This window comes from Aquarana catesbeiana, linkage group LG02 (genome assembly GCF_042186555.1).
Source record: "Aquarana catesbeiana isolate 2022-GZ linkage group LG02, ASM4218655v1, whole genome shotgun sequence".
Taxonomy (NCBI): Eukaryota; Metazoa; Chordata; class Amphibia; order Anura; family Ranidae; genus Aquarana; species Aquarana catesbeiana.
This window is the reverse complement of record NC_133325.1, coordinates 625,600,438-625,621,612: the sequence shown is the minus strand read 5'-3', so window position 1 is coordinate 625,621,612 and position 21,175 is coordinate 625,600,438. Positions and strand designations below refer to the sequence as shown.

The following is a 21,175-nucleotide window of genomic DNA, read 5'->3' as shown; positions in this document are numbered from 1 at the left end:
ACGGAGCAGCGGTTGCCTGCTGATGCTTAGACTTAGTTGCCTGCTGCAGAGAAAAGAGAGTAGGGACACCAGTGGCTGGGCGCCCTAGGCGACTGCCTAGTTTGCCTAGTGGTAGCACCGGCCCTGAGTCTATGGACGGCCTAAGAGATTTAACTTGCTGCTGATCATCTCATTAAGGGCTCATTTCCACTTGCTTCGGCTTCAACACACATTTAACGACTAGTTTATATTGCTTCAAAACAAGGCTTCGGACAAGCTTTGTTAAAGCTCTCTGAATGCCAGTCAAAGCTCCTGCCACTAAATAAAATGGTTAGCTTACAGTCCTGTTTATGCTTTGCTTTTGCTTCGGCTTCACTTCAAAAATGATACCCCCATTTAGCTTTAGTGGCGGCTTCAAAACGTCTTCAAAGCCTCCATAGAAGTCTATGGTAAAGCTCGCTTGAAGCCCCAAGCAAAAGCAAGGTGTAAACAGGACTGTAAGCTAATCAAAGCCCCTGTCCCTAAATAAAATGATTAGTCTTACAGTCCTGTTTACGCTTTGCTTTTGCTTCGGCTTCACTTCAAAAATGATACCCCATGTAGCTTTAGTGGCGCTTCAAAACGTCTTCAAAGCCTCCATAGAAGTCTATGGTAAAGCTCGCTTGAAGCCCCAAGCAAAAGCAAGGTGTAAACAGGACTGTAAGCTAATCATTTTATTTAGTGACAGGGGCTTTGACTGGCGTTCAGAGAACTTTAACACAGCCTGTCCGATGCCTTGTTTTGAAGCAAGTGTAAACTAGCCCTAAAGGCGCGTACACACGGGCAGACTTTTCGACCGGGACTGGTCCGACGGAACAAATCCGTGGGCTTCATCTGACTTTTTCTGTCAAATCAGATGGACTTTAGATTTGAAACATGTTTCAAATCTTTCCGACGGACTCAAGTCCGGTCGAAAAATCTGAACAAAAAAGGACGCTAGGGCAGCTATTGGCTAGTGCCTATGAACTTCCTTATTCTAGTCCCTTCGTATGTCATCACGTTCAAACCAACAGTCATTTGAATGGAATTTAGTCCGTTCGTGTGTGGGGCAAGTCCGGTTGTTCGATAAGTCCGTCAGACCTTTGATGCTGAAAAGTCCGCCGTGTGTACACGGCATAACAGTACATTGATTTTACAGTGTGATGACAGTTGGATAACAATCGGTATAATCTCCCGGAAGCAGAAGGATTATATCACTAGTATAGCCCTAGGTTTAGGGGTAATTAACAGGCTGAATTCTACTGAAAGGGGCACCTTTTTATCTTTCAAATAGAAGAAAGGTTTAAGGCTGGTTGTGTATGTCACTCAGCGAAGTAGACATTCTTTCAAAACATAGCTGGCCATACACAGTTCGAATTCAGCCCTTTTCTCCCTGGATCAGTTAAAATTCAGGAGGCAGACAAGCAGAGCTTCCGCTTTGAAGTAAAGCTGGTCATACATGTTCCAAATGTTGGCCGACACCTACAGAATTGGCCAGTTTTCAAGCTATGGATAGCCTTGTCAGGACCACCTGGCTTGGCAAAAGACAATATCATTATTGAAGTATTTGGCTGAAAAATTGTCAGCTGAATCCATTCACATGAAGTCACTGTCCGGGTATTCAAGCAGGTGCTGTGACTGTCTTAATACAATAGCTGGCTAGAAAAGATTCAGACTTTTGCGCTATTTAGCGTGGATCAATTGATTTTGCATCCCAAACAATACCATAACAGAAAAGTCCAAAAAATAGGGATTACCTAGGCATAAAAAATGGACTATTACCTTTTTAAAAAATAATCCCTATAACTTTTTTTGGTATTTTCTGGCATGGAAAAGCATCTACACTTCATCTTTAGTGCTGGAACCCGCTGCTGTTTATGGTTTGACATGAAAAAGCAGAGTTGTCTTCTTCCATCCTCTCCTTCAAGAGAAGGAAGGACAGACCAGAGAGCAGATTTTACAAGTTAGAAAAACTCTGGAATTTCTGACTACCTCAGAGGGCTCCTTTTTGCCCTATGAGGTAGTCCTAACTGACTTTTCTTTGTTCTCATGTGTCTCAGGTAGGATACGGCTGTTAATGGCCACTAGGTCTTTTGCACAATAGCCATTTGGCCCATGTGTTATTAGGCCCCAACATTTCCACCCAAGAGGCTCAGGTGCCAGCAGCCAGCCCAAATGAATGACACGCTGAAATATGTGACATCTGGATGTTGTACCAAGTGGTACTCTCTTATAAGGCCGTATGGATTGAGGAACATATCCCTGGATACCTTTTTTGGCCCTAAATGTGAGTACACAAGAGAATTCACACTTTGACTCCCTAGCGATCAGGGGTAGTTGAGACGCTGGATAGGTAATATAAGATGATATCGTCATAATGGAGATCTGGGAATCTTTCAAAAAACATGGACAGACAAACAAAACAAAGTGGGGAAGGCCCTGTGTAATACCGTCTGCGTTTTATTAGACAAAAAACAATGAGTGCATACTCCCAAAAGCCAAGGTGTCAAAGTGCTGTATCGGTCAGAATCCTTAGGGATGACCTGCTGATGCATTTCGAGAAACAAGCCCTCTTTCTCAGAGCAAACTAGTCTGTGTCAAAAATTTAAGAAGGATCCTGAGTGATAGAGCTTCTGCTCACGCTTCTGTGTCCTGGGTTTTGTACAACTTTTACACCTTGGCTTTTATGTTTGGTTTTTATCTAATACATGGAAAATACACTAGGCTTTTGCTCCTTTTTGTTTGTCTAAATGCATCCAGCCACTGCATATTTCATAATGTCATTTATTTTGAAAGGCTGCTGGCAGCAGGGCTGGACGCTTCACCTTCTCCCAGGTTTTCCCCTGTAGTAAAAAATTACACTGTATATCTCCCCCATACTGATTTCCAATGCTTGTAAAGTATCATTTGTTTTGCTGGGACATTCAGAACAGTTTACTGCTGAACCATTACTTTACAAATGTTGTCAGGTAAACAAATGTCTGTCTAATGTTTTGCATGCGTCTCGGTGAATGAATCCTGAGACTAAATCGCATTAGAAAGAAACAATGGGGCTCTTTGTCATGTGTGCAACTCTATTTCATCCTGTACCAGATTCTTTGCCACACCCGTGTACAGATGTCAGTAGTTTTACTAATACATTATGTCCTTTCTGAGTTTGCTGTACCCTTCTTCTCTCTCTCTCTCCTTCCTTTTTTTTTTTTTTTTTTTTTTTTTAATAATGATAAAAATGCTGTCTTTATGCAATGAATTGGTTGATATCCGCAATCCCTAGTAAGAGCAAGCAAATTCTAAAATGCTGATATTCCCTGTTGCAATTTTTAAATATAAGCCCCACTAATACATTATATTTAAAATTCCATGCCTGTAAGTCCTCTTCTAAAAGGCTTTAAAGCTGAACTCCAGGGAAAGAAAAAATGCTTCCTTGCAATGGGGCTGTCCGCTGCAAGGGTTAAGAGCTAGTTTACGACTAGGGGGGCCACAAAAAGTAATTGTACTTGCCTATCCTGTTTTCTGGCATTCTCCCAGACTGTAAGACCGGTCCCCACAGCTTCTTCTACTCTATGATCTGGCAGTCGCAGGTCCTCTCACTTCATAAAGTCCAGTGCAGAGCCCAAAGCCCTACATTGGACATAGGGATGCCAGTCCACTGCTGGAGTGTGGGAGTAAATGAGAGCGCCAGCTGCCTGGGGAGTGGAGGATCAGGTAAGGAAACCCATAAGTGCTGAATCACATATCAGATACAGTGGGGAAAACAAGTATTTGTAAGTTTACCCACTTGAAAAAAAAAATATAGACTCTTCATATCAGAGGTGTATTTTTTTTAAATAATAGAGACAGAATATTAACCAAAAATCCAGAAAAAACACATACAAATACTATAAATTAAGTTGCAGTTCAGTGAGTAAAAATACGTATTTGGTCCCCAAGCAAAACATGACTTAGTACTTGGTGGAGAAACCCTTGTTGGAAAGCACAGAGGTAAGACATTTCTTGTAGTTGGTGACCAGGTTTGCATACCTCTCAGGAGGGATTTTGGTCCACTCTTCTTTACAGATCTTCTCTAAATCCTTAAGGTTTCTTGGAAACTCGAAGTTTCAGCTCCCTCTATACATTTTCTATAGGATTAAGGTCTGGAGACTGGCTAGGCCACTCCATGACCTTTTATTGTGCTTCTTCTTGAGCCACTCCTTTGTTGCCTTGGTGCTATGTTTTAGGTCATTGTCATGCTGGAAGACCCATCTTCAGTGTGCTGACTGAGGGAAGAAGGTTCTCATCCAGGATTCTAAATAACATGGCCCTTTCCATTGGCCCCTCAATGCAGCAATGCTGTAGAAAATTTATGGAGGGAACTGAAACCTTGAGTTGCTAAGAGGCGGCCAAGAAACCTTAAGGATTTAGAGAAGATCTGTAAAGAGGGGACCAAAATCCCTCCTGAGATGTGTGCAAACCTGGTAACCAACTAAAGAAACATCTTACCTCTATGCTTGCCAACAAGGGTTTCTCCACCAAGTCCTAAGTCATGTTTTGCTTGGGGATCAAATACTTATTTTACTCACTGAACTACAACTCCATTTATAACATTTGTATAGTGTTTTTTTTTTTTTTTCTGGATTTTTTTTGGTTGACCTTCTATATCTTTCATTTAAAATACACCTATGATAAAAAAATATAGACCCTTCATTTCCTTGTAAGTGGGCAAACTTAAAAAATCTGCAGGGGATCAAAAAAATTATTTTCCTCACTGTATGTGGACCAGTGCAAAGCGGCTGTGCCACCGCCATAAATGTAAGTGAGGTGGTCTGCAAGTGACCAAAGGGTAACTTTTTAAGTGCAGTTACTCTTTACATGATCCCTCTTTCTTATACAGATCGCCTGGTGGACCACTGGGATCCAGAAATGCTCATCTTATCGCCATTTAGGCTTCATAGAAATGAATGGAGATTCTTCTGCTGCATACTGTATATGTACACAGAAGATAAAAAGCCCAGTTATTATTATTATTCAGGATTTATATAGCGCCAACAGTTTATGCAGCACTTTACAACTGAAGGGTAGACCGTACAAATTCAAAACGCTTACAGTAGGAATCGGAGGGACCTGCTCGTTAGAGCTGTTGTGGACCTTCTGTACTGGTGGCCGTGGACCACAAAGAGAGGAGCAAGGACAATTTTGGGTAGTGTAGGGGAATGGTTTCTTCCCTCTTCTAGAAAAGGTGTTTTTTTTTTTTTTTCTCGTCTTAGTTTTACTGCTGGGGGGTGTTCTACGTGCCACTCAATTTTGGATGTGGGGAGAGATTGTGCTCACTGCTGAGTTGTAAGTCTAATAATTATTAGCAGGAGTTCCTGGAGCACTGGTAGGTGTTTCAGGGTTCATCCATGTTAAAAAGGTTGAGCGAGGATGCTCTAGTGACATAGTAGTGAAATTGCTTTGCTCTCCAGTTTATGAACATCGGAGTAAAGTTACAAATGCAACACTTTATGGCCACCAGGATCTTTTCATGTACAGATGGTTGTCACTACTATGTAAAGTAGCAGAGTCAAATTAATTACACGTGTATGTGTTGCTTGTCACAGTTTAGTGAAGCCAGTTCCAGGCTGTTTGCTCAGGATTAACACATTCCATGCTAAGTGAGGAAAGTGTTATGGGGGTTTATTTAAATAGCATGAGGCACAGAGCCCTAATAAGCCATGAAGGTCATAGAAACCATTGCTTTTTATTTATTTATTTTTTTTTTTTAATTCCTTTTCCTATCTGGTATTGCTAGAAGTGCATCCAGGGGACAGTACTGGGGGCAGTGCACTATGGCATAGAGACTGGGCACATGGCAAGAAAAAATGCCTGTGAGGTTTTGGCAAACCCATTCAAATAGGTTACCTTAACACTACTCACATTAACAGAGCACCTAGATGTCAAAGGGACATTGCAATGATATTTTTCCAAAAATTGCTAATGCCTTGGATTAGATCGCTCAACAGGGATATCACAGGATGAAAATACAGTAGTTTAAATGGCAAAGGGGTATTGGCATGATACATTCTTGAGAAGGGGATGTATGTTGTGCACAATTGGGTCCTTTTCACATGGATATCATCAGATCAGTCATGGTTTTTGCTTAGAAAAAAAACTGATGTAAACAACATTCAGGTTATGACAGTTTACATGAGTTTGCATTTCAGTCTACATTCATTTTTGCATCCTCCTTTTTTTTTTTTTTCGCTGTTGCAGAAACCAATCATATATGAAGTATAAAAGAAAAATCTTTTCTAACGAACATATAACGGAAAAGACGTAAACACATGACATCCACTTACATCCTCTAAATGGAAAAGGACACAGCCTTGTTCTGTTTAAAAATAAAACTTATGGACGCATAGAGCAGGGCTCGGGATCGAGCATGCACAAGTGCCCCCATAGCAAGCAGTTTGCTATTGAGGGGGCACTGGTCAAGGGAGAGGGGAGAGGAGCCAGGAGCGCTGGTGTGGGACCCAGTAGCTCTGTGCAAAACCAATTGCACAAAGTAGGTACGTACGACATGTTTGTCGTACAAAGCCGAAACTTTAATACCACTTTAAATAGACTCTGCCTGACCCAAGATGGCTGCTGCAGTCACATGGGGCAGAAGCATCCAACTGGCTAGCTTCCCCAGTGACCCAAGAAACCATAGAGGAACCAGGCTCCTCTTGACTACCTCGCCAATTGCAATGCTGCTGTGAACGAGCGCCACCTACAGTGGAGAAAGTAGACTGCACCTGCCTAAAAGTGGTTCAGCTTTATTTGTTCATTCATTCATTCATTGTCCTTATTTCATCCATATATTTCCAGATTGTTTAGGGCAGATTTACACCTTGCTGGTTTGCCTGCATTCTGGTAAGATGCCAAACCATATATGCTTCCATGGGCTTTCTTCAGTTTTTAGAAAACAAAAACAGAATCCTTCTCACTGGTTGAGCATGCAAACTGGAGGCAAAAACACAACTGTGAAAACAGGCTTTTAATCATGTAGGAATCTTGGGGGAGGCAAGCAGGGCTGTTGCTCTTCCAAATTGAAAGCATTCCAATGTTTGCTTGGAGATATACATCCAACTACATACCAGGTGCTTGGAGGAACCTGGTACAGTCAATAGAAGTCCAAACCACCTCAACTGTCACCTCTCCATTTAAACCAACGGTGCCTCTAATGTAGGATCCTCCCAAACCACCAAGTCACACAGAGTAAGTCCACCTGTCTTGTAGAAAAACCTGATTTCCTCTACAAAAAAAGCAATGATTTCACAATAAAATAAAGAATTACCATGCCCTAGAGTTATAAAAGATTATACAATAAACACCTGACGGAAGCACTAATCTGCTTTTTCACCAGGACAGGAAGCACCCTGACTTTCCCTAAACGGGACACAGACAGAAGTGTAAGCACTCTTTTCTTTGTAAATAAGGAGAAGATTTAGAGCCTTTGTCATGTTTTGATTGTGGTCTGTGTCCCTGTTGGGCACATTCTTTTTGCTTCTGTATGGTCACCCACTAGAACACAAACCGCAATACAAGCGATCAGATATTCTAATATATTCCTACTCAATCCGAATCTTAAAAAAAAAGAAATACCGTTTTTGGAGCGCCGCTTTATTTACATGGGTGCCACCTGTAGTCGCCTAGCTGATTGGATCCGTCCCAGTTTTAGGAGGTTGGCTGGTTGGCATCACTTCTAATTTGACAGCCGTGTGGTTGTGCAGCCCTGAACACACACTGTTCCTTCAATTTTTCTAATGGATAATGGGCACAATTGTCAAGACAAATCAAAGGATGGAACTTTTTTTTTTCATATCTGAGTGAATGAACTTTGAACTGTGAATGTGGGAAAAAATCACACATCCAGCGTCTCCGCCCTGCTGCTGGGACCTCCCCTCCCAGTATACAGCGATTGTCGGCTTTTGAATAAGTAGTTGGGATTGATGTGTACTCAGAAAAGCTTCAGCTGTCAGTGATGCAGTCTGAATCTGTGTTTATAAACCACACTGCTCAGAAGAATATAGAAAGATACAAAGTAACACTATGGGGTTTATTTACTAAAGGCAAATCCACTTTGCACTACAAGTGCATTTAAAAGTGCATTCGGTGTATATCTGAGGGGGACATGCAAGGAGAATAAACAGCATTTTTGATTGTACATGATTGGATAATGAAATCCACTAGAGCTTCCCCTAATTTCAGATCTAAAGCGACTGCCCTTCCAAGTGCACTTGCAGTGCAAAGTGGATTTGCCTTTAATAAATCAACCCCAATGATGTCTTTTTTTTTTTTTTTGTTCATTCATCTGCAGATTGAGCCCCGGTTCACAATGCCGCGACTTGTCATGTGACTTGAGTTCAAAGTCGCATAACGAGTTGTGCCCCATTAACGGCAATGGAACCCTTCTAATCAGTGTGACTCAAGTCACTTCAACTTAGAAAAAGGTTCCTGCACTACTTTGGTGCAACTTCAACACGACTTGCATTGACTTCTGTTGAAATCGGATGGAAGCCGCGATGAAGTCGTGCAGGGATGTCAGATTCAAAGTCAAGCAACTTTGAAGCCACAGCAGTGTGAAAAAGAGCTAAAGGGATGAATTTGGATCTGCAGATGTCAGTTGAAGCAACCTGACCAGTTAAAAAAAATTATATATTTTTATTTTTATTTTTTTTTGTTACTGACCCCTTCTTAACCCTTAGTTTATGCTAATAAGCCCAAATTGACTCTCTCTTATCCTTCTCAATGTAGTTATTTTCCTGCTGATTTTTAATTTTGTTACCAATTTAATATTTTAAACTTCTTCCTTTTTTTTTTTTTTTTTTTTTTTTTTTTTTTTTTTTTTGTTAAATGTGTAAATATATGTTAATTTTTACATTTCCCATGTTAAAGTGCAAAAATGAAGGGGGGGAAAAAATCACTTTATTTCATTTGTAAATGGCTTTGCAAAGTTACAGAAAAAACATGCACGTTTATTCATCTGGAGTAACACTATTTTTAAACTACCATTGCTCAAAGTGCATTTCGTTTGAGCCCCCTTTTTTTTTTTTTTTTTTTTTTTTTTGTTCTTCTAAGGATTGCGAGGGGGGGGGGGGGGGTCCATTATTGCAAGACAATATCATGAACAGAGAGCCCTGTCTGTCCTTAAAAATATGTATTGCTCCCTTTTTAGAAGTGACAAAGATCATGCTGAATAAACTATAAGTACCTGTAATAAATAAAATAACCGGTCTAAAGCAGAGATCGACCGACTTTGGTACATTCAGCCTGCTCATATATGGTTTGAATCTCGGCCAGTTCCTGCTGATCCAGCCAAGATTGGAACTGCCTATGGCTGGCTTTATAAACAAAGGTAGTGGAATATCTGAAACCGGGACAGGTATCCATCCTGAGCCTGTAGAACTGTGCTTGGAAATGTGCACATAATTTTGCAAAGCTGTTAATCGTGGACTAGATTCTAGTTTCCATATGTTGATCGTTGTCGGTGTACACTGATTATCTGACAAAGCTCACTTTTCTAAACATGATCTGATCATAAAACATGACTCTTTAGGACCCCTACACAAGAAAATAGAGCTTCAGGGCATTTTTTCTATTTACAATAAAGCTTGTTGCCTTCTGTACTTTGGGGAGTGTCTCATGGCTGTCTGTTGCTGTCGTCTCTTCTAGCTAAATGCCCATGAGGTTTCTGTAGAACCTCTAAGACTGGTCATCGGGGAATGCATTATTTGAATAAACATTTTTTTTTTCTTTGTCTTGCTTTCTATATCTCCATCTGTTTACCAGACTGTTTTCCCAACCTGCTATAACCATGAAGTTAATCTGATCATATGGCAAATAAAAAGTTACAAATGTTGTGAAAGCATGAACGTTTATTATGTAATTCAATGAAACTGCAGAAGGACCAGATACGTATTTTATATGGTCTGACAAAAATAACGTGGCAGCACAGTGGCTGGGTGGTTAGCACTTCTGCCTAGCAGCACTAAGGTTGTCTGTTCCAAGCCCAACCATGGCACTACCTGAATGTTTGCATGTTCTTCTTGTGCCTGTGTGGGGGTACTCTGCTTTTCCTCCCACACTTCGAAGACATGTTGGTAGGTTAATTGGCTCCTGTCTAGTCTGTATCTACCAAGTGTATGTATGACTGCGAGTTAGGTAGGCCATACATGGCTTGAATCTCGGCCGGTACAGCAGGAGGAACCAGCTGAGATTCAAACTGTGTATGGGCAGGCTAAATGTACCAAGTTGTATGTACAGATGCTGGCTAGCAATAATCACATAATCCTGTATTTCTATATGTTTTTTTGTTTTTGTTTTGTTTTTTTCCTTTTTTATCGTAGGTAACCTCAATCTTTGTTTTTCATTTGCCCAGTTTTGGCTTGGCAACGCCTTGATGGGTTTACCTTTATCTAAAAAAAAAAAAACAAACAAAAAAAAAAAACAACCAACAAAACTACCTGTGCCACAGATGTGACTCAAAATAAAATAGACTGTGCCCCACAGCTATGTTGATCTAAACTGGTGCCAATATGTGTATTGCACCACGTGACTTGTGTTTTGTGTTCAAAATTGATCACTACTATGTACATTGTGACCTTCTATCTAATTCGGGTCAAATTGTGCTTGATTACATGGACCATTTCCTTTGTGTTTTTCAGGAGGCACGGCAGCAAATTCATCATATGAATGGGCTGCTGTGTTCACGCAAAACACAGTTGTTAGAGCTGCATTAATGTGAACCTAGCCTAATAGACAGTAATCACTGACTGCTGCCCAACATCTGGGTCCAGCCAACAGGAACATTTTAGGCATTTGGAAGAATATCGCAGCCCCGTGCCCTTGCCACCTAAGCCCCTTTTAAACCTAAAGCTGTCCATATACTGTACACAATCCGCTGAAGGAGAGAAATCGGTTGCTTTCCCCATCCATGCTAAATAGTCTGGAAAAACCAACTGTCATGCTTCTTTTGCTGTCTGTGTCCCAAGCTAGGGAGTTCACTTTGTCCTGGTTGTCATTTCCACCAGATTGGATAGTGTGGGAAAACCCAATATTTAGAGTTATCCCCAGAACAGGAATACAAAGCATTTGACACAGTTCCCCATAAACGTTTACTGTACAAAGTAAGGTCCGTTGGCATGGACCATAGGGTGAGTGCATGGACCATAGGGTGAGTACATGGATTGAAAACTGCCTACAAGGGCGAGTTCAGAGGGTGGTGATAAATAGGGAGTACTCGGAATGGTCAGGGGTAGGTAGTGGGGTCCACCAGGGTTCTGTGCTGGGACCAATCCTATTTAATTTGTTTATTAAACGATCTGGAGGATGGGGTAAACAGTTCAATCTCTGTATTTGCGGAAGATACTAAGCTAAGCAAGGCAATTAACTTCTCCGCAGGATGTGGAAACCTTGCAAGAAGATCTGAACAAATTAATGTGGTGGGCAACTACATGGAAAATGAGGTTTAATGTAAACTAATGCATTTGGGTGGCAAAAATATGAATGCAACCTCTGGGGGAAGCTAGGATGGAAAAGGACTTGGGGGTCCTAGTAGATGACAGGCTCAGGAATGGCATGCAATGCCAAGCTGCTGCTAACAAAGCAAACAGAATATTGGCATGCATTAAAAAAGGGATTAACTTCAGGAATAAAGTGATAACTCTCACTTTCTACAAGTCCAGCCGCACCTGGAGTATGCTTTCCAGTTCTGGGCACCAGTCCTCAGGAAGGATATACTGGAAATGGAGCGAGTACAAAGGGCAACAAAGCTAATAAAGGGTCTAGAGGATATTAGTTATAAAGAGAGGTTGCGAGCGCTGAACTTATTCTCTCTGGAGAAGAGACGTTTGAGAGGAGATATAATTTAAACTTATAAATACCGTACTGGTGACCCCACAATAGGGATAAAACTTTTTCGCAGGACGGAGTTTAACAAGACACATGGCCACTCATTAAAATTAGAAGAAAATAGGTTTAACCTTAAACTACGTAAAGGGTTCTTTACTGTAAGAGTGGCAAGGATGTGGAATTCCCTTCCACAGGCGGTAGTCTCCGCGGGGGGGGGGGGGGTGGGCATCGATAGCAGTAGAAGCACCTGAACGACCGCAACATATAGGGATATACAGTGTAATACTGACATATAATCACACACATAGGTTAGACTTGATGGACTTGTGTCTTTTTTTTTTTTTTTTTTTTTTTTTTTCTTCAACCTCACCAACTATGTAACAAAGAAAAAATTTCCAAGGGAGACAATTGCTCTTGTGACAAATGTCTAGGAAGATATCTTACTTTTTGGAGATATTTCCTCCTTACTTTTTGTTGCATCTACAGGACAGGAAGTAAGAGTAAAATTTCTCCAGCGCCTGGTGACCCTCTGCTATGGTGGCCAATAGCCTGCAGGCCATACACAGATGGCTCAGGGGGTTAAATGCTCATTAAGTCTAGGGAGGAGACTTTACTAGCAGTATGTTTATCTGCACTCTGGTTTTGGTGGAGGAGGCAGTGGAGAACCGGTCACATGGATCGAGGAAGCATGAAAAGCTATATTTTTGTCTATTTCCTGAAATTCAGCTTTTACTAATCCCCCATCCCAATCCAAAGGGGGGGGGGGGGTAATAAAATAAGGTTGTATCTTGATATACATTAAAGGGGAGTAATCCACTCAAATGTAATATTTTATTGCTAGGTAGAGCATAAGTCGCTTATCTGAACCCCTGACGTCTTACATATTCCAATAGTGAGATGTCCCTGACAGCTCAGCTCTGTTCAGATCTCTCACAAATAGGCTATCCAAGAGAAATTACTTTCAGGTGGTTTAACCCTACAACATCTACCAAAAACTGAAATATCTGTCAACTGATCTCATAAACCCACGTACCTTGGGTTGCCTTATGAATTTTTACACAATGGTTTTCAGAATAAAAAGTCAATATAAAATGGAAAAACTGAATTGAATACTTTGTTTGTACTCCTAAACTTTGAAAACCAAAACCAATCTGAGAGGCGGACCTCCAAAATCAAAAACCGTTGACAATTGTGGTGCGAGGAAAATCTGCTTTTAATTCTTTAATGTTCACGATTGGTTACAAACTGAATGACTAAAGGGGAATAAAACCGTGACTAAAACCTTTTTAGTATGTCAAGTTTGAGAAACTCAACCCCTACCTAGCTAAATTGAATTTCTTTCCCTTAGTAATTGTTTCTGAAGTCCAGCATGGTCCTCCTTCCAGCCCAATTTATTTATTTTATTTCAGGTACTTATATAGCGCCGTCAATTTACGCAGCACTTTACATATACATTGTACATTCACATCAGTCCCTACCCTCAAGGAGCTTACAATCTAAGGTCCCTAACTCACATTCATACATACTAGGGACAATTTAGACAGGATCCAACTAACCTACCAGCATGTCTTTGGAGTGTGGGAGGAAACCGGAGTAACTGGAGGAAACCCACGCAGGCACAGGGAGAACATGCAAACTCCAGGCAGGTAGTGTCATGGTTGGGATTCAAACCAGTGACCCTTCTTACTGCTAGGTGAAAGTGCTACCCACTACACCACTGTGCAAAATGGATGGAATCTACTGTGTGGGTCCAACCCCCACATTTAATTAGAGTAGTCTTTTAGTTTCACTTCCCGTTTCATTCAGAAGGGTCGTCCTGGCCAAGGCCTCAGTAACAGCGTAGGGGTCACAATTGGCTGCTGGGCGGCGATCTTCGAAGTAGCCGAAGCCTTCCTGTCCGACCTGGCGTGGGATACCAATACTGGCACCACGGTTGGCCACACCAGCTGAAAATTCATGAATGCTGGAGGTTTCATGCTGTCCTGTCAGGCGTCGAGAATTGTCCTTTCCACCTCGTGGGTCGTAGACACAGATGTGGTAGTCGTGACGCTTTCCTAGTTTCTCAATGGCATCTTCAATGTGTTTCAGTCCTCCTTCCTTCCGCATGTCTTCTGTGCTGTAGTTTGTGTGACACCCAGCCCCGTTCCAGTTGCCAGTCATGGGTTTTGGGTCCAGCGTTGCCACAACACCAAAATCCTCACATACTCTGTGTAGGATGAAGCGAGCCATCCAAAGGTGGTCTCCCATATCAATACCTTCAAGGGGTCCAACTTGAAACTCCCACTGTGATGGCATAACTTCTGCGTTTGTGCCACAGATTTTGATGCCAGCATACAAGAAGGCTTTGTAGTGACATTCCACAATGGCAGCCCAATGTTTCTATTCATTGCGGTACTCCTATGCTGCCATCTTGCATATGTATAGACATGCTGTAGGACTCTCTCTCAGGTCTGTTGGACATGCCAAAGCTGCACAGTATGTCTGCACATATGTGGAGCTATGTGGAACCCCCTTCACATACGCTGTTATGTGCCGGGCTAGGTCCTGTAGGCTGGCAGAAACCCAGTGCTTTCTGGGTATGCATGTGCAGCTCTGCAAGGTTTTATTGATACTGTGCTGTCTGCTCATGTGAGTAATTACACTGCATTAGAGCTGCACGATTAATCGTCAATCGTTATGGCGATTTTTTTTTTTTTTTTTTTTTTTTTTTCTTCCCCCATTGCGATCTTGACAAGTGTTTCACGATTCTTGCCATGCAAAGAATTCTCTCTGCTCTTCTGAAGCCACAGCCCTCAAAAGAAAGGAAGAGAAAAACCGGGCAGTTTGCCAAGAATCACAACATTCTTTAGCAGTGGAACTTAAGTATAAACATTGTAACAATTTGTCAAAGGAATAGACTTGTGTGTTTTAAATGAGGAAAGTTTAACCACCTAAACACTAAACCTTTTTCTGACATTTTGTTGGTTTCAAGTTGAAATCATTTTTTTAGTAGGGACTCCAGAGAATAAAATGGTGGTTGTTGCAATATTTTATGTCACACTGTGTATTTGCGCAGTGGTCTTTCAGATGCAATTTTTTGGGAAAAAATAATTTTAATGAATTCAAAAAATAAATAAACCAGTAAAATTAGCCCAAATTTTTTTTTTTTTTTGTATAATGTGAAAGATTTTACGTCGTGAGAGAATCGTGATCTTTTTATTCTAAGCAAAAAAATTGTGATTCTCATTTTGGGTAGAATCATGCAGCTCTGCATACATCATCCTTGCCTAGTAATCTATATGTTTCGTTTACAAAAAAACAATTGTTTAGAAGGGAGGTAGGAGTCAAAGGAGGGCAAGTCCTATTTATTGGTGAATGTTCACTTTTAAGATGGATTTGATAAACTACAAAAGTGATCTCATTCAGTTTCCTCTGTTGGGCTAGAAGGCTGTGTACAAGTCTGGTCACCGTCTGCCTGTCATGTGATCATTTAAAAAAGCTCAAAATTCTCCTCCCTAAAAATAAGTCAGGAGATGAGTAACTCTTCTGTAATGCTCCACCCAACATTAGTCAGAGACACATTCCTGTATGCGGTATCTGTTCACTGAGAAATCAGTACAGCTCTCTGACTCTGGTGTGCTAGACCAAAGCTTGCAGAGTCTCATATTTTAGTTATTAAAAAAAAACAAAAGGAAACTCAGTGGTTGAGCTGAAGCCTATTGAGTCATGTACAAGCAAGCAATTCACTTTTTTAATTTTTAATAGAATATTTTTAATCCCAGCAGATCTTTGATTTTTGTACTTAGAATATAAACACCCCACCCCGTGTGTGTAATATGTTCATCTGTATACACACACACACACACACACTCTCACACACACTCTCACACACACACACACACACACACACACACACACACACACACACACACACACACACACACACACACACTTGGGTGTGCTTAGGAGCAGAACTCATGGTGACCTGTGCTTTGCACATCAGGGCTAACTGTGGCCTGTTATGTGCATCGGACACCACGGCTTATGTTGACCTAGACTGTACATTGAGCACTAGAGATCCATGACCTGCACTGTACATCTGGCACCAGGGCTCTGACCTATGCTTTTGTCTCTAGCACCAGTGGTTATGGTGACCTTTGCTGCACTTCTAGCACCAGGATTCCCCATGACCTATGCAGTGCGTCTACCGCCAGGGCTCACAGTGACCTGAGATTCTGCGCTTTACACCAGAGCTTGTGTCCAGTGCGGTGTGTCCGACACCTTTTTGGTCTAGTCTTCACTGAATTATCTGTCGGGAGATGCAACCTAGGGAAAATCTTCAGAAATGCGACCATCCAAGCCAACCTCTACTTCTTGCTTTGTCAAAATCATCACTTCATTGTCGATATGATTTTGATCTCTTTTACTGCTTCACTGGGGTGGATTTACTAAAGGCAAATAGACTGTGCACTCCATTTTCCCCGTATCTTAGTAAATGCGGTAAAACTGCCAATTTCAATCACCCACACGTGTGCAAAAATGGGGGGTGTGTGTTTTGGGGTTTTTTTTTTTCCTTACACCTGATTGGTGAATCTTCACTTTGTAAAAAATACCCACATTTACTAAGCTCTGGGGAAATTGAGTGTATGAAAAGTACAGTCTTTTTGTGTTTAGTAAATCTACCCCACTGGCCTGACCCTTTTTTGCTGCCTTTGTGGTGCTTTGTAAAATTTTTGCTTTTACCAAGTGTGTGTGTGTGTGTGTGTGTGTGTCCTATATCTCTCCTTCCCCAATTTATTCTTTGCAATGTTTAATGACACATGTTTGTCTATTTACTTGGCACAACCTCATTATAATAATTTTTTTTTTTTTTTCCCGCAAAGAGGTATAATATTGGCACTAAAATTTATTCTGTGTGGGTGTGGTCCCTCCTCCCTGAAAATATGCATTTGATAAACAGATGTGTGGATACTGTATAATGTGACCTTTAAAATATTGCCACTGTTTTATTCTCGAGAATTTTATTGCTATAAATGGTCAACTGTAGGTCAAGACACACAAAACTACTTTATTCCAAAACATTTAGTGTGGACAGGTCTTACTGAAGTTATGTATTTTTCTCTTGTCCATGCATTATTTGCCTGTTTGTACTGTACAGTATGTGTATTCACTTTTCCGATATATAAAGTGTGACATTTTTGTGTGTGTGTGTGTGTGTGTGTGAGATTTGTTTTGTGTTTTTGTTTTGTTTGTTTGTTTTTTTTTTTAACAACCCCCCCCCCCCCTTTTTTTTTCCCCTCAATTACAGGTCAAGAAGACTTCGATTTGGGCCAAGCTGTAGGTAAGCAAGTAATACTAAAATTGAATTGTCAATAGGTGCTCTGAGGCTTGCCATTAGAACTTTATTCACAGGAGGATCTAACCGATGCATACTAGCCCATTATGCTTTTACTTTGCAGGGGAATAAAGGGGAAGTAAAACTCATCAGGGTTTACTTCCTCTTTAACACACATACTGTTAATAAAAAGCGAACATAGAGGGGCAAACGAGCCCAAATATGTATAAAAAACATATCACATAAACGTCACGCATAATATCACATATATGGTGCGGAAATAGCCAACATGTTTCGTGGTGGCCGCCGCTTCCTCAGGGCTTAATTCTCCGTATATGAGACCAATTATCTGATATGTGTATAAACAAAAATTAATCATTACATGTTACCATGTACAATATATATAATGATTAATTTTTGTCAGATATTTTGTCTTGTATACAGAGAATTAAGCCCTGAGGAAGCGGCGACCACCGCGAAACATGTTGGCTATTTCCGTACTATATGTGTGATGTGGTGTGTGTGTGTTTTTTTTTTTTTTTTTTTTTTTTTTTTTTACGTATTTGGGCTCTTGTTTGCCCCTATGTTCTCTGTTTGCCCCCCTGTTCTCTTTTTTAATTACTGTATATGTACTAATACATTTTTTACCTTTTTATCATCTTGATCGATATATATTTAATTTTCACCATGAGAGCCACAATTTATCCTTCATAAATCCTTAATTTATATTTTCCTTCCTTTTACTTTAAAAAAAAAAAAAAATTATTGTAATTTTCAGTGTGAATACAAAAATATTTTCCTTCTTTACTATTTACCGGGCTGTTGCTCCCTAAGGTGTGGAGTGTGGGACATTGCTTTCCCCTCCCTCTTAGGCCCTCACGGTTTATAACTTAAACCTGTATACACTTTTAATTCTGGTGGCACGCATTTTCAATTGCTGAGGCATTGCTGCTTTCCAGTTGCTTCAGCTTTTCCACACTTCTGGGTGTATGAATACCTGCACCTCCTGCCTGCCGATGGAAGGTCAAGTAGTTGACCCATTCAAAAGGGTCGAATACCCGCAGTGGTTGGCTGCATCACTTGAGGACATGGGTCGCTGGTAAGAAAAGTATAGATGGGCTTCTTTTACAGGCTAGGCTTTCCCTATAAAGCAGAGCTAAACCCCGATTCTCCTCTTTTCAGGTCCCCCACTGGCTCTTCCTCTTCAGCCAGTGCCCCCAGCTCCTACTGCTGTCTCAAAACATATTTTTTTACAGCTTTCTCAAGGGGCAAATGTCAGCTCATTTCTATACATTATTTCCAATCCTTTGAATGGCTGGGCCCATTTGCTGTGTGTCAGCTACGGTCCTCTAATTCCAGGATCAATCTACATGTGTGAGCTTCTACAGGAGAGATATATTCCAGATCTCCTTGAGGAAGCTGGCTTTGTCATGTGAAACATGTTGGAGATGTTTATATGAGATCTTCCCTATGACTAACTTGAGATATAGCTATCAACCACTGGCATGACATGTAACTGCGATTGTTTTAAACAGTACCTATATTACATTTTTGTATTTTAAAATGTCTTCTAATGTGGTGTACAATAAAGATATGACCACTTATATATTTTTTTTTGTGGCATGCTAGTCTCAGGTCTAAAATGAAGAGGTTACTCACAATATGAACATTTTTGTACGACAGAATACAACGTCAGAAGTGACGTAATGTGTTGAATAGTTTTGTATGTGTTATTTCGTTTCTGAGCATGCGTAGTCCTTGTTCTTACGATTTTTTTAATTTTTTTTTTTTTTTTTTTTTTCGTACGAAAACCATACTAATGAAACAATAATCAGACATTGAGTTCACATCCGACAAATTTTATAGTCTGCACATCCAGCTTTTGTCTAACGAAAAAGCAAAATTGGCTGTCGAAAGCACTGTACTAACGATCCAAAAATCGGCAGATAGCTAGTCGGACAAATTTTTTCCATCTGATTTTCGTATCATTAGTCAGCTGTCCTAGATGGTAATTCTGTTAAATTTGGAGAGATTTCCTTTTTCCTGTTGCATCTCCAGAAGTGGATGTAAAGGCAAATCTCTCCTGCCTGGATATTGGTAGCAAAAAAATAACTTTCCTTTCTCGATTTACTTTCAACCCCACTCAGTATGGTTGTCACCCCAGGACAGGAAGTGAATTATTGGCAAAGTTGCCAGTTTAAAATAAAGGGGGAAAACTTCTAAAAAAAAAAAAAAAAAAAAAAAAAAAAAACTAATGCAGCCACTATATAGGGGCCAATAAGCAGCAATACTATCCATTTTTGTTCTTGGGTTTGGATATGTTTTAGTAACTTAAGCCATGGAATTCCAACGAGAGAACTTTATTAATATTTGCATTAGCTATCTGGCAAATCAAGTCAATATAGTAATTTTTATACATGCCACAGGCTAGCTATAAAATTCCAGACTAAAACCACTGTATAATAATGTGTGTACTACGTATCTAGCAAAATAAGTCAATATAATAATTTTTGTATTTTTTTTTTTTTTCCCCACTGCTTATATAGGTGATGATGATCCCACAGGTAGGCTCTACATTGGTCAATGAATGTATTTGAATGTGTGTGTTGGGGTTCTGCACATTAACAGTGCATGTAAGATAGCGGGCTCAGTTTGCTGTGGACATGGCCTGTATTTTCAGTGAGCGAACTCCCAGGATGGCTTCATTCATAGTTTTTACGTCCGATTCATCTATTGTTAATACACTTTTTTTTTTTTTTTTTTTTTTTTCTTTGAAGACGAATTCTGAATCAGATGGTGTCTTCTCTGTAACAATGAATACTTCAGATGCTACCTGGGTCCTTATTGTCATTCCAGAACTAATGTCCACATGTTTGTGTGAACAATGGTCAAAGCACTGCACATATTTGCCATGCATGGTTCTTCTTGGGCATTAGATGTCTTGTGCTAAACACCTACAAAAGCTCTAGCTAATAGTGGTGTATGGTTGTTACTTATTTTAAGCCAGGACAAAAATGTGTGTCTGATAAACTATCGTACCCCCTTGTCGGGGCTAAGATATGAGTGACAGCAGTAGTGTCTGCACATGCAGACCTGTATTATGTCAAAGTACACATTTTGTCATAAGGTGGTTGTAAGTTTTTTTTTTTTTTTTTTTTTTTTTTTTTTTTTTTTTTTTTTTTTCCTAATGTAAAAAATTAAATCATCCTTTTGGACGGCTGCTGGCCATCAAGTGTCTTTTTGTTCCTATAAGTTGTGATTTTTTTTTTTTTTTTTTTTTTTCTTTATATAAAAAAAAGCACATATTGTATATAGCCTTTGATTAGTCTGATTATTTTTTTTTTTTTCTGATGTTTTAATGATATTTTTTAAAAAAGGGATGTGTTACCATACATTTCTGTATCACTTCCAGTTGCACCTACTCCAGAAAAAAAAATCGACCCAGCAGTTAAACCTGATGGTGAGTTATTTGAGATGCGATGTGTAAAAGATAGTAATGTCAGTGTTCTCCACTATGAGTGTTATCTTGTAGGTACATGTTGTAGAGTAGAAAGTGGGTTATAGATGCAACTATGAACATTGTTTTGTAAAATTGTTGAAGCTTAATCTTCATTATTGCCAGTCCTAGCAGTTGACTGTAATACATACTACATTGCATTACAAACTTTTGAATTGGGAAAAGATATCTGCTGAGCCTAGAAAATGACATTGCATCTTGTAGCATTTGCACTATCAGGAATGAACATCTGGTAAAGCACTTATGCTGCCTGGTAGAATGCCGTGGATTAGACAAGGGTGTTTTGGTGTTGTGCTTAAAGCTGAACTGCGGGCAGTCTTTATAGAGTGTGTATGTACAGATAAATACTGTATATCTCTGTAGGAAGCAGCACTTTTTACCTCTCAGGCCTCTAATGCGTACACATAACAATAGGATGACATAATAAATAAAAAAAATTATAATCTCTGGCTTTTGTTTCCTCATGGTTTTGGCAAAATCAGTTTTTAGACCTGGAG

The 21,175-nt window shown here is 40.1% G+C and overlaps 2 protein-coding genes across 3 annotated transcripts in view; one reads left to right on the top strand and one right to left on the bottom strand.

Moving 5' to 3' along the window:
• CD99 (CD99 molecule (Xg blood group)) overlaps positions 1-21,175 on the top strand; it is a 70,995-nt gene that overhangs the window by 16,257 nt on the left and 33,563 nt on the right. For both annotated transcript variants that reach the window (XM_073616392.1, XM_073616393.1), the window contains exons 3-5: positions 17,135-17,167; positions 19,708-19,725; positions 20,574-20,621. In XM_073616392.1, coding sequence (XP_073472493.1) covers positions 17,135-17,167; positions 19,708-19,725; positions 20,574-20,621 — 99 coding nt within the window. The remainder of the gene's footprint in view (positions 1-17,134; positions 17,168-19,707; positions 19,726-20,573; positions 20,622-21,175) is intronic.
• Positions 13,615-15,805, bottom strand: LOC141129865 (glutamine synthetase-like). The gene is made up of 2 exons (XM_073617914.1): positions 15,779-15,805; positions 13,615-14,226 (listed from the first exon to the last, which is right to left on the bottom strand). The coding sequence occupies exons 1-2, from the start codon at positions 15,803-15,805 to the stop codon at positions 13,615-13,617; spliced, it is 639 nt and encodes a 212-aa protein (XP_073474015.1).